Raw genomic sequence first — 13284 nt, forward strand, 5'->3', positions numbered from 1 at the left:
GAGTGCAACCAAAAATACAATATGTAGAACAAAGATTAAGTTCATTCAGTGCACCTTTAAATGGATCAGACACAACTAGGCATATATTCAAGAGAGAGAGAATGAGAAGAATATGAGCTTCTAAATTATATGATGTAAGGAACAGTTAAAGGAACTGGGAAAATTTATTCTAGAGAAGGTCAGTCTCAATTAAACATAACAGCCTTTTCAAAAGAATTATACCTTTTCCATACAGTATTAGCAATAAAACCCGGAGCAAAGACATGGGATATAAGGAGAATAATTTAGTCACAACAGAAGTAAGGACTTCTGAGAAGCAGAGCTCTCTAAATATGGAATAAGCTGCCAATAGAGATAAGGAGATTCTTACAATTGAGAATGTTCAAGCATAAGTCAGGTAAATAATAACTGGCAAAAAAATTACAGAAGAAAGGCAAACATTTGATGGGAACAGTTGGACTAAATAGACTAAGTTCTCTTCCAACTTGTAGAGTCTATGAACTGAAACTGTTTAGTTGATTCAACCATTCACAGATTAAACCTTGTTAACTTGCCAAGTTGTCAATTATCTGTTATTACTGTACCTTTACAACACACAGAACACCTTCATTAGTTTCTTTGTCTGTACTGATTTTGAAATGTCCATTTTCATTGCCCTTTAAAATGGTAAAATTGGCTCTCCAATTGGCAGTGTTCATTAAATCCTTATCTTCTATAGATATTCGTAAGATTTCCACATTGACTGTATTTTCCTCTACTGATGCTTCATACTGAAACAGAAAGAACTCAGTGAAAACTTACTGTATGAAGAAAACTTTGAAAAAGAAAGTAAAATGATTCTTCCACTTCCAGACTGCTTATTCTTATAGTTTTTGCCTAGATTGTTTTAAAACCATGAATCACAAACAGTATTATTTCATTAAGGATTATCTTTAAAATGAAACAACTTCACTACAAATGGAGAGTAATGTTACTGATCTTTAACAAGAGGGAGATAACATAAGTATCACTATGAATAAATAAAAGATATTTATGTGTCTGCTATTTAATTTTATTCATAAAATAAACATATATACTTCAAATTATGATAAATATTTTATTAATTCAGATTAAATAACAAATGATAATAGGTGAAGTAGAGGTAGATTTTGATATTATATACTTACAGCACTTTGTTTGAAAGTGGGTACATTGTCATTTGAATCTTTTACTGTTATGATGCACGTTGATGTACCTATCAATCCAAAAAATTGACCGTCCATGTCTTGTACTTTCATTATCAATGAGTACTTGTCTACAACCTTAAAACAAAGCAAATATTAGCTTTGAAAACCTTTGTTTAAATTTATAAATGAAGCTTCAATTGTACACTCTTCTATTTATGTGTATCCATGCTTTTATTTGATTTCCACATTTGCATATACACGAAGAATTTAGCAGACAGGGGTAAAACTGAAAACGTAGGCAGACGTTAAATTACAAAGCAGTATACTAAGAATTTAGACTTATGCTTTAAGTAGCAAGTAATAGGAAAAGATTTTGTGGGAGTCACAGGGAGAGCACAAAATAAGAACATTTGAGTTGCAGAAAGTATATTCCTAATTAAGGTTGAGCATAATTTGGAGTGAGCTGAGCTGGAAGTCAAAGAAACCAGTTAAAGAGTTCCTGAAACAGTCAAAAACAGGTGGTCCAAATCTGAAGCAGTAGAAAAGAGGACAGAGAATAAGAGTGACAGGAAAGTGAGGTGGGAGTCAGAAGGGAGTAGCACTTGATAACAGATTCCATATACGAGTTAAGAGAGAAAGAGGGATTGAGAATGATGCTCAGGTGTCCTACTTGGATAGATGGGCAGATTGGGCTATCACCACCCAATACAGGAAATGTGGGAAAGACAATTCTCTGAGGAAGTGAATCCTAGCAAGGTTGGGCAAGAAAGGACAAAAACAACGAGTTTTGTGTGGTATACATTGAATTTTATGTGCCTATGGGAAATCTAAGGAGAAAAGTCCAGAAGGCACCTGGATACATGGCCCTATACCTACAGGAGAGACCAAAGCCAGAAATACTGATCTGGGAGCTGTTGGTATGTAGATGCAGGTTGAAATAATGGCAAGAATCAGGTTATCCTGGAGAAGTTAAAGGATGAGAAGAGCTGAGTATACAAAGAACAGTAGCATTTCAAGCATAGGGGAAATAAGAAGGCTAAGCAAAAGACACTAAAAACAAAAGATTAAACTAGGGGGAGAACCAGAAATCCAAGAGAAGACAGAGTGTCAATAACTGCCAACAATAGACAGGGGCATGAGGTAACTGTGGGATTTGGCAATTAGGAGGTCACTGTTGAGAATGGAGTTTGCAGATGGTATGTTGGTGATGAAATAGAGTCATTAGTGTGGGATACTGGAATTGGCCAACCCAAAATGTGTCTCTTTGGTTAAGTACAAAAGACTCTTAAATAAACTCTGATGTTCCCCTTAACTGCCTAAAAGAATTTAAGATAGAAGCCCTGTCGCCAGGATAATTCTGGGTATCGGTAGACTGTGAGGGTCCTTGCTAAGCCCATTCTTATCAAAGTTCTGTCTACCAAACATCTGCTTTTCTGTTTCCAAGTCAATTGTCTTCCTCCCCTTTGAAGTCCTAAACTACTATTCCCAACATCCTCCTTTGTCTTTTGCTGAAGATGGTATTTAAGGTGGCACTTCGGCAATTCTGGGGAGTTACTCAACTTTGCTGGATTTCTTCCATGTACACATTATTAAGTTTTATTTGATTTACTCCTATTATTCTTTCTCATGTCAATTTAATTCTTAGACCAACCAGAAGGACCTGGAGGGTAGAGGAATTGTCTTCCTCCCCTCCATTAGCTTGTGACATAACCACCTCAGCTGCTTATCTCTTCGGTCTTACTATTCTTGAGCCACTCCATTTGTTGTTCCATTTCACCTCATTTTCTATCTCCCCCTAAGTATTCCTCAGTCTTCATTTTACTTGTCTCCCTGCTACATTGAAAATTAACATTCACATCCTGAAATGCTCCTCCCAGAGGCTCCAGGACCCTCTGATACTCTGTTCTTTCTTCCATTAAGTGCACTATTTCCTTATCTCCCTTGTTCATTTCTTTACTTCCTGTATTCTTCCCCATAAAATCCTATTAGATTTTTTTTGATCAGGCAAACAAATCTGGGTTTGACCCCAAATCTATATGTGTAACCTTAAAATATTTCATTTTTTCTAAGTCTTATTTTTCAATCTGTAAAAAAATGAGGGAAAAAATCCTTGCTTTCCCTCGATTACCACATCATCTCTACATATTCCTCCGATACAAAAACACATTCACATTGTCCCCTTCAAACTTTCCCATTTATTTATTATTACCATTATGTGCTTTATCACACAAAATGTCCTGCCAACACATACAGACAAAAATAAAAATAATAGTAAATAAAACCTCTGTACTACTTTTGATTCCTTTTTGTAAGTTCTCGCCATCTCTCCCTTTTCCTTTGGCATCAAATCCCATCGATTTCTTCTGTATAATTATCTCTCCCTGTCATGTTGATTCTTCGATTTATGCTATTCTAATTGCAGAGGGAACCGCTGAAGTGTTCCAATAAAGCAACTTTGTACATGTGAAATTGATTAACGTGCCTCAGTCAATAATGCATAACTCTGAGTTAAATGTAGGCTGATAAAATGGACAGAGCAACAACAAATGATTAGAAGATTCAGTGTGGTAATTTGACTTGGGCAAGTCAATCAATCTTTCTGTCACACTTCTCCTCTAGAGATTGGGAATAACATCTATCTAGTCAAATAGGAAAATTATAAGGATCAAATAAAATTATGCATAAAGAATTTGAACATAAAGTACTATATACATGACAATATGCTACTACCTATCCTCCAAATAGTGTTACAGATTTTTAATAATTCATCAACCTTGTCTCAACTAATCCTTTCCTGATAAAAAGCACATATCTACAATATCTGAATAGGAATCATGGAACAAGCAAAACTAATTGTCCTGCATGAGGAAACTAAATGTCCTACATGTCCTAACTGAGCTGGAACTAACTAGCCACACACAAGAAATAAAATAATATTCAATAAGAACAACTTTCATAAGAAATATCTTTTGTTCTCACTCCTTCTAAACACCAGTTGACCTGTATTTCTATTCCTTATGGTTTCTCTCATATAAGAAATAGAAATTACATAAAAAAACAGGTAACATGACCAGGAATTCTTATTATCTTATGCCTAAATAAAATACAATTAGAAACTCCAAGCCCACAGGTTGGCAAATTACAGTAAATGGGGAGAGGCGCTCAAGCCCCCGGGAAACGATATTCTCCAGTGTGAAAGCTACCTCTCTGTCCAGATAAGGAGAGACTGTGGTGATTACGCCTGTGCTGGGATGCACGGAAAAGAGCCCAGGTGATCTTGGCCTCTGCTCCAAAATGCTATACTTCAGACGTGTATGCATCGTGTCTGGTTCATCTCTGTCCGTGGCACAAACCACCCCCACTGTAGTACCTACATGTTTAAAAGAAGAGTCTTTCATTTCCAGAATTGCAAAACGTGTTGCGCAATATCCACAATTTTCAAATTTTAACAATGATGGTGGAAACCTAATTTAAAATATATTTCTTACCAAAGGTATTACGTCTTTAGATAGTACTCATGAAGATGACTTCAAATTTATAATATGAAATACCTGGATGCTGAGAATCAAGGTACACTTTTACTTTGCTCACAGTTTAAAATGTTTGATAGTAAATTACTAAAAACTTATTTACCCGGCATTCAAGAGTAATTTCAACACACATTCCCACATAGTGCAATAACAAACCTAGCTGGAGAGAGAAACCATGTTTCCTGAGTAAATTGGATTTTAACAATTAAACTTTTGATTAGTAGCTAAATCAAGACTGACTTGGGATAAAATTGTATAGATGGTCAAGTTGACCTTTCACATCCCAGTCTCCTTTCTGTGATGTTTTTGTTTTTTGCTAGTCTCTGATTTGTCTCATTCTGTTCATCAACTTAGTACCCAGATGCCACTGTCACTAGCCCCACTTAATCCTCAGAAACGGATTTCATACTATTTACCATTCAGGGAGAATTTAAGTCAACTGCTTTTTCAGTAAGAGCTATTAACACTTGTCACCTGTGTGGAATGTAAGAATATTGCCCTGGTAGAGGATTTCAGGTATCGAAGAGCGGACATACTTTATAGCGTAAGGATAGCATTCCAATGCCTATGCAAACGTAATGCATAGATCCACTTTGCCTTAGCCCTGTATGTAAGGCTAGCTGAGGAACAAGAGATGGATACACACAATCATAAATATATATATATATTCATTGAAATATTGTATTTAAGGGAATTAAAAGACATAAGACAAGGAAATATTAGTTTTAAATAATTCTGTCACTAAAAAATATCCTTAAAGTTTACATATATGTGTATGTGTGTATATGTGTGTGTAAATAAATATATATATTAAACTTACATATATATATATAGATATATATATATATATACACACAGTAGAGAATGTCCAATTACATATTTATAAATAAGGACAAGATTTCTGCAGTGGATCAATACGAAGACATGAAGTAATAATCTTATTATTATAAGAAAATAAATGTTATTCATCTATCTTTTCATAGAAAAAAGTTTATAATCTTTTTAAGGTATAACATTTTCTTCCTGCAGATTTACTGACAGCTGGAAGATATAAATTCTGTTTTAATTCTCTGGATATGGAACTGCTTTACTTATAGAAAATCTTCCTAAAATCTTGAGAATTCATTTCCTCGAGTGCTATACTTTGGTATTAGCTGAGCATGCTTTGTCCAAACCCTCTGTGGGAGAGTTAAGGCAAACTCGAGGAACACCTATTAGTTCAGAGTTTCACAGCCTTAATAGGTCTGATCTTGGTGTGAGATGCTTAAAGCACCCTGGGCTAATCAGAGCATCAAAGCGTTTGTCCTTGATTCTTCTCTGTTACAACAGAATCCTCAAGAAAGAGTTTGAAACCAATTGTCTCTCTTTGAAAAGAGAAAAATGTAACAGAGTCATAGACTTGTGAAGCTAAGAACAGTATAGGTCATCCAGTATAATAACTCCTTTTACAGCTCAGAGAATTCAAAGGGACTTCCATGAGTTCCCACAGTGAATTAATAACAGACCCTGAATCAAAAACTAGGTTTCCTAAACTCCAAACCAATGACTTTTATTTTCTTAATTGTAGCATGTGAATAATAAAGAGGTTAACATCTATGACATCAAATTATTAAAGTAAAATATAAAGGGGAATAGCAAATAAAATAATTCAGTGAAGATCTAAGTAACTAGTAGAAACCTTAACAAACGAGTCAGCAAAGTCATCCTTTACTGACTGAGTCCACGTTTGTTCAACTTTATTGTGAGTGGTTATTCTCCACATTGCAGGTCTCAGAAGACATCATAAACGCCGCAATTACAGGCCAACTAAACTGAAATACATATTTGGCTGTCCACATATAAGAGCAAGCATTCAGGATGGAAAACATGATATATGCAGTTTCTCTAAAGTTATCCCAGTATTCATTCTAAATTCAAAGTGGTAAAGTAGTAGTTTTAAGAGAAGAGACAATAGAAATAAGAGCTTTAAAAAAGCTGTATCCTGAGCCAGCGCTGAAGGACTAGTGGTCAAGTTTAGCGCTAACCGCTTCAGCAGCCCAGGGTTCATTTCCCAGGTTGCAGAACCACGCCACCCCTCTATCAGTTCCCATGTTGTGGTGGTGGCTCACATAGAAGAACTAGAATAACTTACAACTAGGATATGCAACCATGCACTGGGGCTTTGGGGAGGAAAAAAAAAAAGGAGGAAGATTATCAACAGATGTTAGCTTGGGGTGAATCTTTCCCTGCAAAAGAATTAAAAAATAAAACAATTTTATCCTCAGTGGATGTCATTCAATACTTTCCTAAATAAAACCTAATAAAAAATATCTACACTGATTTTAGTTTTATTGTACATTCTACCTTGCATGTCCTCTCTTGGAGGTGAGAATAATGATAAACCCGCATAATGATAAAACAAAATAAAGTATATAAACCAAATATTGTACAAAGCTTGAATAACTGTTACATGGTTTTATAATTAATTGGTACCATATTGACAACACTACAAACTCATGTAATATCATGTAAGTTGCACATTGTTTGGATTTGATGGGATTAAATGCATTCTGGCAAATAGATACTGGTCCAATATCATCTCAGAATGACCTGGCTTCGAGTATAAAAACCTCAATGTCTCAAAACATGTACATAAACATATTTCACATAGTACATTTTACTCTTAAAAGTTGTCTTACCACAAAGTCTAAAAGGAAAAGACCTAAGTCTAAAGTGGATAGATTTAACTAAATGAAAGTCCTGAACTTCTGTAGCTCAAAAAGAAGTTTTAACATAATTGAAAAGCAATAATACATTGAGAAAGTATTTGCCATGTGACAGTAAGTTAAATTCTTAATATGCAAAGAACACTTTTAAGTAGATTTAAAAAGTTGTTAAGAAAAAGATAAACACCAAGGAAAATAAGGGCAAAGAAAATGAACATACATTTCATAACAGAAAAAACACAAATGGCAAATGGAAACAAGCACAAAAAAATTCAATTAGAAAAAGTTTTCTTACCAATTCTACTACTTTCTGGAACTTCAAAATTATAAATTGCTTCTGTGAAAATAGGGTAGTTGTCATTTTCATCCTCCACCCTGATGGGCAGTGGAAGAGGTAAGTCTGCTGAATACCCATCTGCAGTGGACGCATAGGCAATCAACTGTAAAACAGGAGAAAGCAAGTTCAATTGGCCATTAATACAATATTCTAGCAAGAAAGAGTACTATGCTTTATCTACTACCTTCTTTGCAAATCTTTTTAATAATAAATCACTTAAAATTTCTATTCAATACTTTCTTTAATCATCAAAGCATCAAATGGAGAAACACTTTCCTACAATAAAGAGCTTCCAGTATTTAGCAGAAATGGCTACCCTTGAAATAAAACTTCAGAGTACAGCGAAGTCAAGGACAACTCTATCCATTAACCTAAGGAATCAAATGCGAATATAGAGACTTGAATTATAGTCCTTATTCTCTCCATAATCAGAAAGTTATGTTGGGGAGAACAATTAAATTCAAGGCAATGGGAAAAATTCCTACTACATCATCTAAATGAAGCAATGATTCCCAATCTTGTAAATACCAACCCCCTTTATAGTTTTCCCTCATAAATTACATATTTTAAGAGTTTTTCTAACAGAATTTATTTGCCAATTTCTGCATTGCTAATTAATCAAAGGCAATGTAATGTCAAATAGAATGTACTCCTATTTGGCACACAATTGCAACACTGATTTGAAATTTTTCTAACCAAAAGCAACGAAATGTCACGTGGTGGACATCAGTTACCTCTGCTTACCCAGCATCTCTTCCTTCTTCTAGGAAGAGAATCCCTCTTTCCTGTGGAGACTCATTCTCCCTGCACCACAAAGATGACCACATGACCCAGGAGCATTTACCATATTAAACTGAAAATTGTCTTGAGTTATTCCCCCTTGACTGTAGGCTCATTCCTATCAGAATGCTGGCTTATTATCCCTTGTTTGGGTTTGGTCTCCCACTTTTGTTTCCCTATCTAGCTCTCAGACATGATCAGAGAATCACACAGGTGAAAGGAAGACAAAAAAAGTAGTTAAAGCAGAAAAGAGAAGAGGCCATTACAATCAACTATGGCCAGATCCTGGAGAGAGGGAAATGTACCATGACCAGAGAGAGCAGGAGTGTCTCATACGCAAAACCAACTCCTGGAAATTTACTAGAATTTACATTCAAATGCAATGAAAGCTCTTTGCTTCACTTCAGGCTTACCTAAAAGGAGCTGAGATAAAGAGGAGACCAAGTATTCCAAAATATTGCACAATCTATTTTCTTTGACTTTAAGATACCCTCTAAGAAGAGAGTGCAAGAAGACAGGAAAGAGTAGATGGAGTATCAGAAGAAACATAATCATTTAAAGTCACGTATATCAACAAAATCCCTACATCAAAAACATCATATTCTTCACGATCCACAGGCCGAGTACAATACAGATTTCCAGTGTCTCTGTCTATGAAAAACAAATTTAAAGGTTCTTGGTCAACTCCACGCCCACTTATTGAGTAGAAGATGGTATAGTTCTGTGCTGCATCAGATTGAACCTAAAAGGAAAAATATATATATGTAAAAAAATTAAAGTTAAATTCTGTTAAAATGCTATTTTTAAAAACTCAGCTTATGTGTTTATATTTTTCATTTTAAAGAACTGTCTTTAATAAAATAACAATCACATTTGTCACTTCATCAACTCAACACACAAAACAGTAACAAGATTTGGCAAAAGATTTTTAAAAACTGCTCAAACTTAATGAAAACAATGTTTAACATACATAGTAACCAAAGAAAACCTAATTAAAAACAATAAGGCATAATTTCCCATCTAGTGATTTGACAAAGATAGAAAAAAACAATACCCATTTTTGGTAGAGGTGAGGCAAACAGGGACTCTCATACATTGATGATAAGAATGCCAATTGGCATGTTCTTTAGGGAGAGGAACTAACAAAAATTAAAAGAATGAGCTATGAGAATAAACAGAGAAGACTCTTCCCGGCAGAGGAAAGAGGAAGTGCAAAGGTACCAGGCTAGGGTCGTGCTGGGAGTGTTCAAGGAGCAGCAAGAAGGCTACTGTGCTTGGAGGAAGGAGAGCTGGGGGAAAGAGGTAGGAGGTGACGAGGAATGCAGTAACAGGGCCACATCATGTAAGTGATTCCAAGGATGTTGGCTTTTCCTTGGAGTCAGATGGGGAGCCACTGGATAATTTAGACAAGAGTAATATTATCTGAATTACATTTTCAGGGGACAATACTTGGTGTTTTGTTAAGACCAGCCTTGAGTGGGTGAGTGGGTAAGGGAAAAAAGCAGGAAGACCATTTAGAAAGTTACTACAAAAATTCAGAGATGATAGTTTGTTAGACTGCCATGGAAGCCATAGGGGTGGTGTGAAGTGGTTAGATTCTGGATACAATCTGAAGGTAAAGACAACAGGATTTGCCGATGAGTTGGATGTGTGGTACAAAGATGCAAGTCGAGTATGACACCATGTCAGAGGGTGCTAATCTCCCCTAATATCTACTCTGCTCATCTTCTTAGTATTAGAATTTATCGCTGATCACAAGTGTGCCCAGAAGAACAGCATTTCTCAATCTCCTTTGCAATTGGGTATGGCCACATGAAAAGGTCAGGTCAATGGGGTGTGAGCAAAAATAATATATGCAAGATCCAGACTGCTCTAGAAGGTAAAGGAGTGTGTTCTCTCACTTGGACACAGAGACGAGCCATCTTGCACCTGCAGGGATGGCCAAACTAAAAAGGAAAGAGGCCTGGGTCCCTAGTGCTTTCTCAAATTATAATCTCTTTCCCAGGTCACACTTTTACTTGAGAAGAATAAACCTCTGTCTTGCTAAAACCACAGTAATTTGAGATCTTGGTAAATGTAGCTATGCCAACACACTACAATAATACTGGAATTAAAAGCTTAACTGAACATGGCCTGGCCCCGTGGCGCAGCAGTTAAGTTCACACTTTCCACTCTGGTGGCCCAGGGTTCGCTGATTGGGATCCCAGGTGCAGACATGGCACCGCTTGGCAAGCCATGCTGTGGCAGGCATCCCACGTATAAAGTAGAGGAAGATGGGCATGGATGTTAGCTCAGGGCCAGTCTTCCTCAGCAAAAAAAAAAAGAGGAGGAGTGGCAGCAGATGCTAGCTCAGGAGTACTCTTCCTCAAAAAAAAAGAAAAAGAAAAAGAAAAAAAGTTTAACTGAACAGAACAGATGGATATGGTAAATTGGGGCTCAACATCTATTTTATCCTCCTGCTAGGTCCTTTCATAGTGTAGACGTTAAAAAGATTTAAACAAAAACAAACCCAAAACACACCATTGTCCAGTCTCTTCAAACCAGAGTTCCAGATTTAAGTATGAACAAGCAAGTGTGCTTGCATGAGATTTGGAGGTCATAGTGAGGTAGATGTCTCATCTTTGCTGCTTCTGCTGTTTTTGGTGGCATCACAGGTTAGATTATTTATTTTCTTTCTTTTGTTTTTTTCTGCAGCAGCAGACGTTGTGGTAGTTTTTCATCAGCATTGTGGGTCTTGAGAGAGAGCTATGCATCAAACTTCTTGCTGACACTAATTGGAGCAGTTAAGATGGTATTCTGGAGCTACATTTGCAGGACTTTCTGACTGTGGTCATTTCTTGACCATGGCAACTTCCTGGCCCTGGTAGCAGCACTTTTGTTCTAGAATTAGTGGCTTCCCCATCATGGAGAAAACAGCATGTCCCCAGTTGTAGATTCCGTGGTATAACTTGGGGACTCGTTCCTGAAAGTTCAACCTAAAGTTTGTTTCTTTAGCCCTCCCAACAATTCTGTAAACTGTTTGATACATTGTAACAAATCCATATCTGTTAATTTCTTAGAGAGAAATATGCTCTTTACAACTAAAACTTTACCAGACAGAGTGATGCCCCAACAACTGAAATAATGGAGCTGCCATTAACTGAGATGGGAAGATGTTTTTAGGAGAAAGCCCGAACATTTGATTTGTATATATGTTAAGTTTGAAATGTTTACTAAACCTCCAAATGGAAATATCAATTAGGTAGTTTGGGCTGGAAATAAGAAGTCTTAAGCCTCCAATGTATAAATAGTACTTAAAGCTATGAGACTGGATGAGGTCACCAAGACAGTGAATATGAATTAACAAAAGACGAAGTTCCTGGACTAAGGCCTGGAGCTCTCCAAAGTTTAGAGACTGGGGGAGGTGGTAGCAGAAGTGATAATCAGGAAGAACCAGCAAATCATACTAAGAAGGAGTGGCCAGTGAGGTAAGTAGAAAACTAGGTGAATGGTGTCCTAGAGGTCAAGCGAAGAAAGAATTTCAAAGAGGAGGGAGACGTCAGCTATGTCAAATGTACAGATATCAAGGAAATGAGGACTGAAAGGTAATGACTGGTTTAGCAATGCAAAGGCTAAAATTAGCAATGATCAGTATAACTTTGATAATCAAAAATCACTTTTTAATATATCTCATCAGGGCTTGAAGTACAATAATTAAAAAGAAGAAACGAGTCTAGCACTGGATAGAATAAAAAATAAGCATGAAAGACACTGGAATAATAGTCAAAAATGTAAACAAGTAGGACACTGATCACACCACTGCTATTAAACATCATTAAAAGCAATAGAAATTTAAGGGGAAAGGGCAAGCACAATGCTGTAGCCCTACGTGAGTAACTGTTTTCAATGTGTATGGTCCACTTAGATTTTCATGAAAAGTAAATCTGACTCTGCTTAAAAACTTCTCCTGGGGGCCAGCCCAGTGGCATAGGGGTTAAGTGCACACACTCTGCTTTGGTGGCTCAGGGTTCACTAGTTCAGATCCCAGGCACGGACCTACACACTGCTCATCAAACCATGCTGTAGCAGCATCCCACATACAAAATAAAGGAAGATTGGCACAGATGGATGCTAAGTGCAGACCTATACACCACTCATCAAGCCATGCTGTGGCAGCGTCCCACATACAAAATAAAGGAAGATTGGCATAGATGTTAGCTCGGCAACAATCTTCTTCAAGCAAAGGAAAAGAGGAAGACTAGCCAGGGATGTTGGCTCAGGGCCAATCTTCCCCTCCCCCTCCCCCAAAAAACAAACTTCTTGTTTTTAGGAAAAAGTTAAACCTCCTAGCAGGACACACATGGCCCATTATGGTTTGACCTCTACCTGCCTCTTCTGCCTCATCTCCCTGCTCCAGCCCCATCAAACCTATGAAGACGAAGCTACCCAGAGCTCCTCTAAGGAGTCATGCTCACTTTCACCTCTGTACCTCCCTCTCCTTCCACAATTATGTGCCTGCGCAACACTTCCCCATCCCTTAGGACTTAGATGTCTCCTCCTCTAAGTCTTTTCTTGTTTTCTACCTCATTTTATCTCAGAACTTAGTGCTCCTCCCATGACTTCTCAGATCACACCAACCCCCCTCATCACTCAGAATTGTAATAATTTGCTTACTTCTCTCTTCCTCACTGGATGAATAAACCACATGAGAGCAAGGGCCATGACTTAACTCAGTTCCAGCTTCAGTACTTCGAGCAGTGCCTTCTACAGGATACAGCAGGTCCTCA

At 37.0% G+C, this 13284-nt stretch overlaps 1 protein-coding gene across 2 annotated transcripts in view; it reads right to left on the reverse strand.

Moving 5' to 3' along the window:
* The window catches only part of DSC3 (desmocollin 3), a 51459-nt gene that overhangs the window by 21878 nt on the left and 16297 nt on the right, over positions 1 to 13284 (reverse strand). For both annotated transcript variants that reach the window (XM_014727757.3, XM_005612814.4), the window contains exons 5-9: positions 9105 to 9260; positions 7697 to 7841; positions 4370 to 4536; positions 1167 to 1301; positions 585 to 770 (exon numbers count right to left, since the gene is read on the reverse strand). In XM_014727757.3, the coding sequence (XP_014583243.3) occupies positions 585 to 770; positions 1167 to 1301; positions 4370 to 4536; positions 7697 to 7841; positions 9105 to 9260 (789 nt within the window). The remainder of the gene's footprint in view (positions 1 to 584; positions 771 to 1166; positions 1302 to 4369; positions 4537 to 7696; positions 7842 to 9104; positions 9261 to 13284) is intronic.

This window comes from Equus caballus, chromosome 8, assembly GCF_041296265.1.
Source record: "Equus caballus isolate H_3958 breed thoroughbred chromosome 8, TB-T2T, whole genome shotgun sequence".
In the NCBI taxonomy this organism is placed as follows: domain Eukaryota; kingdom Metazoa; phylum Chordata; class Mammalia; order Perissodactyla; family Equidae; genus Equus; species Equus caballus.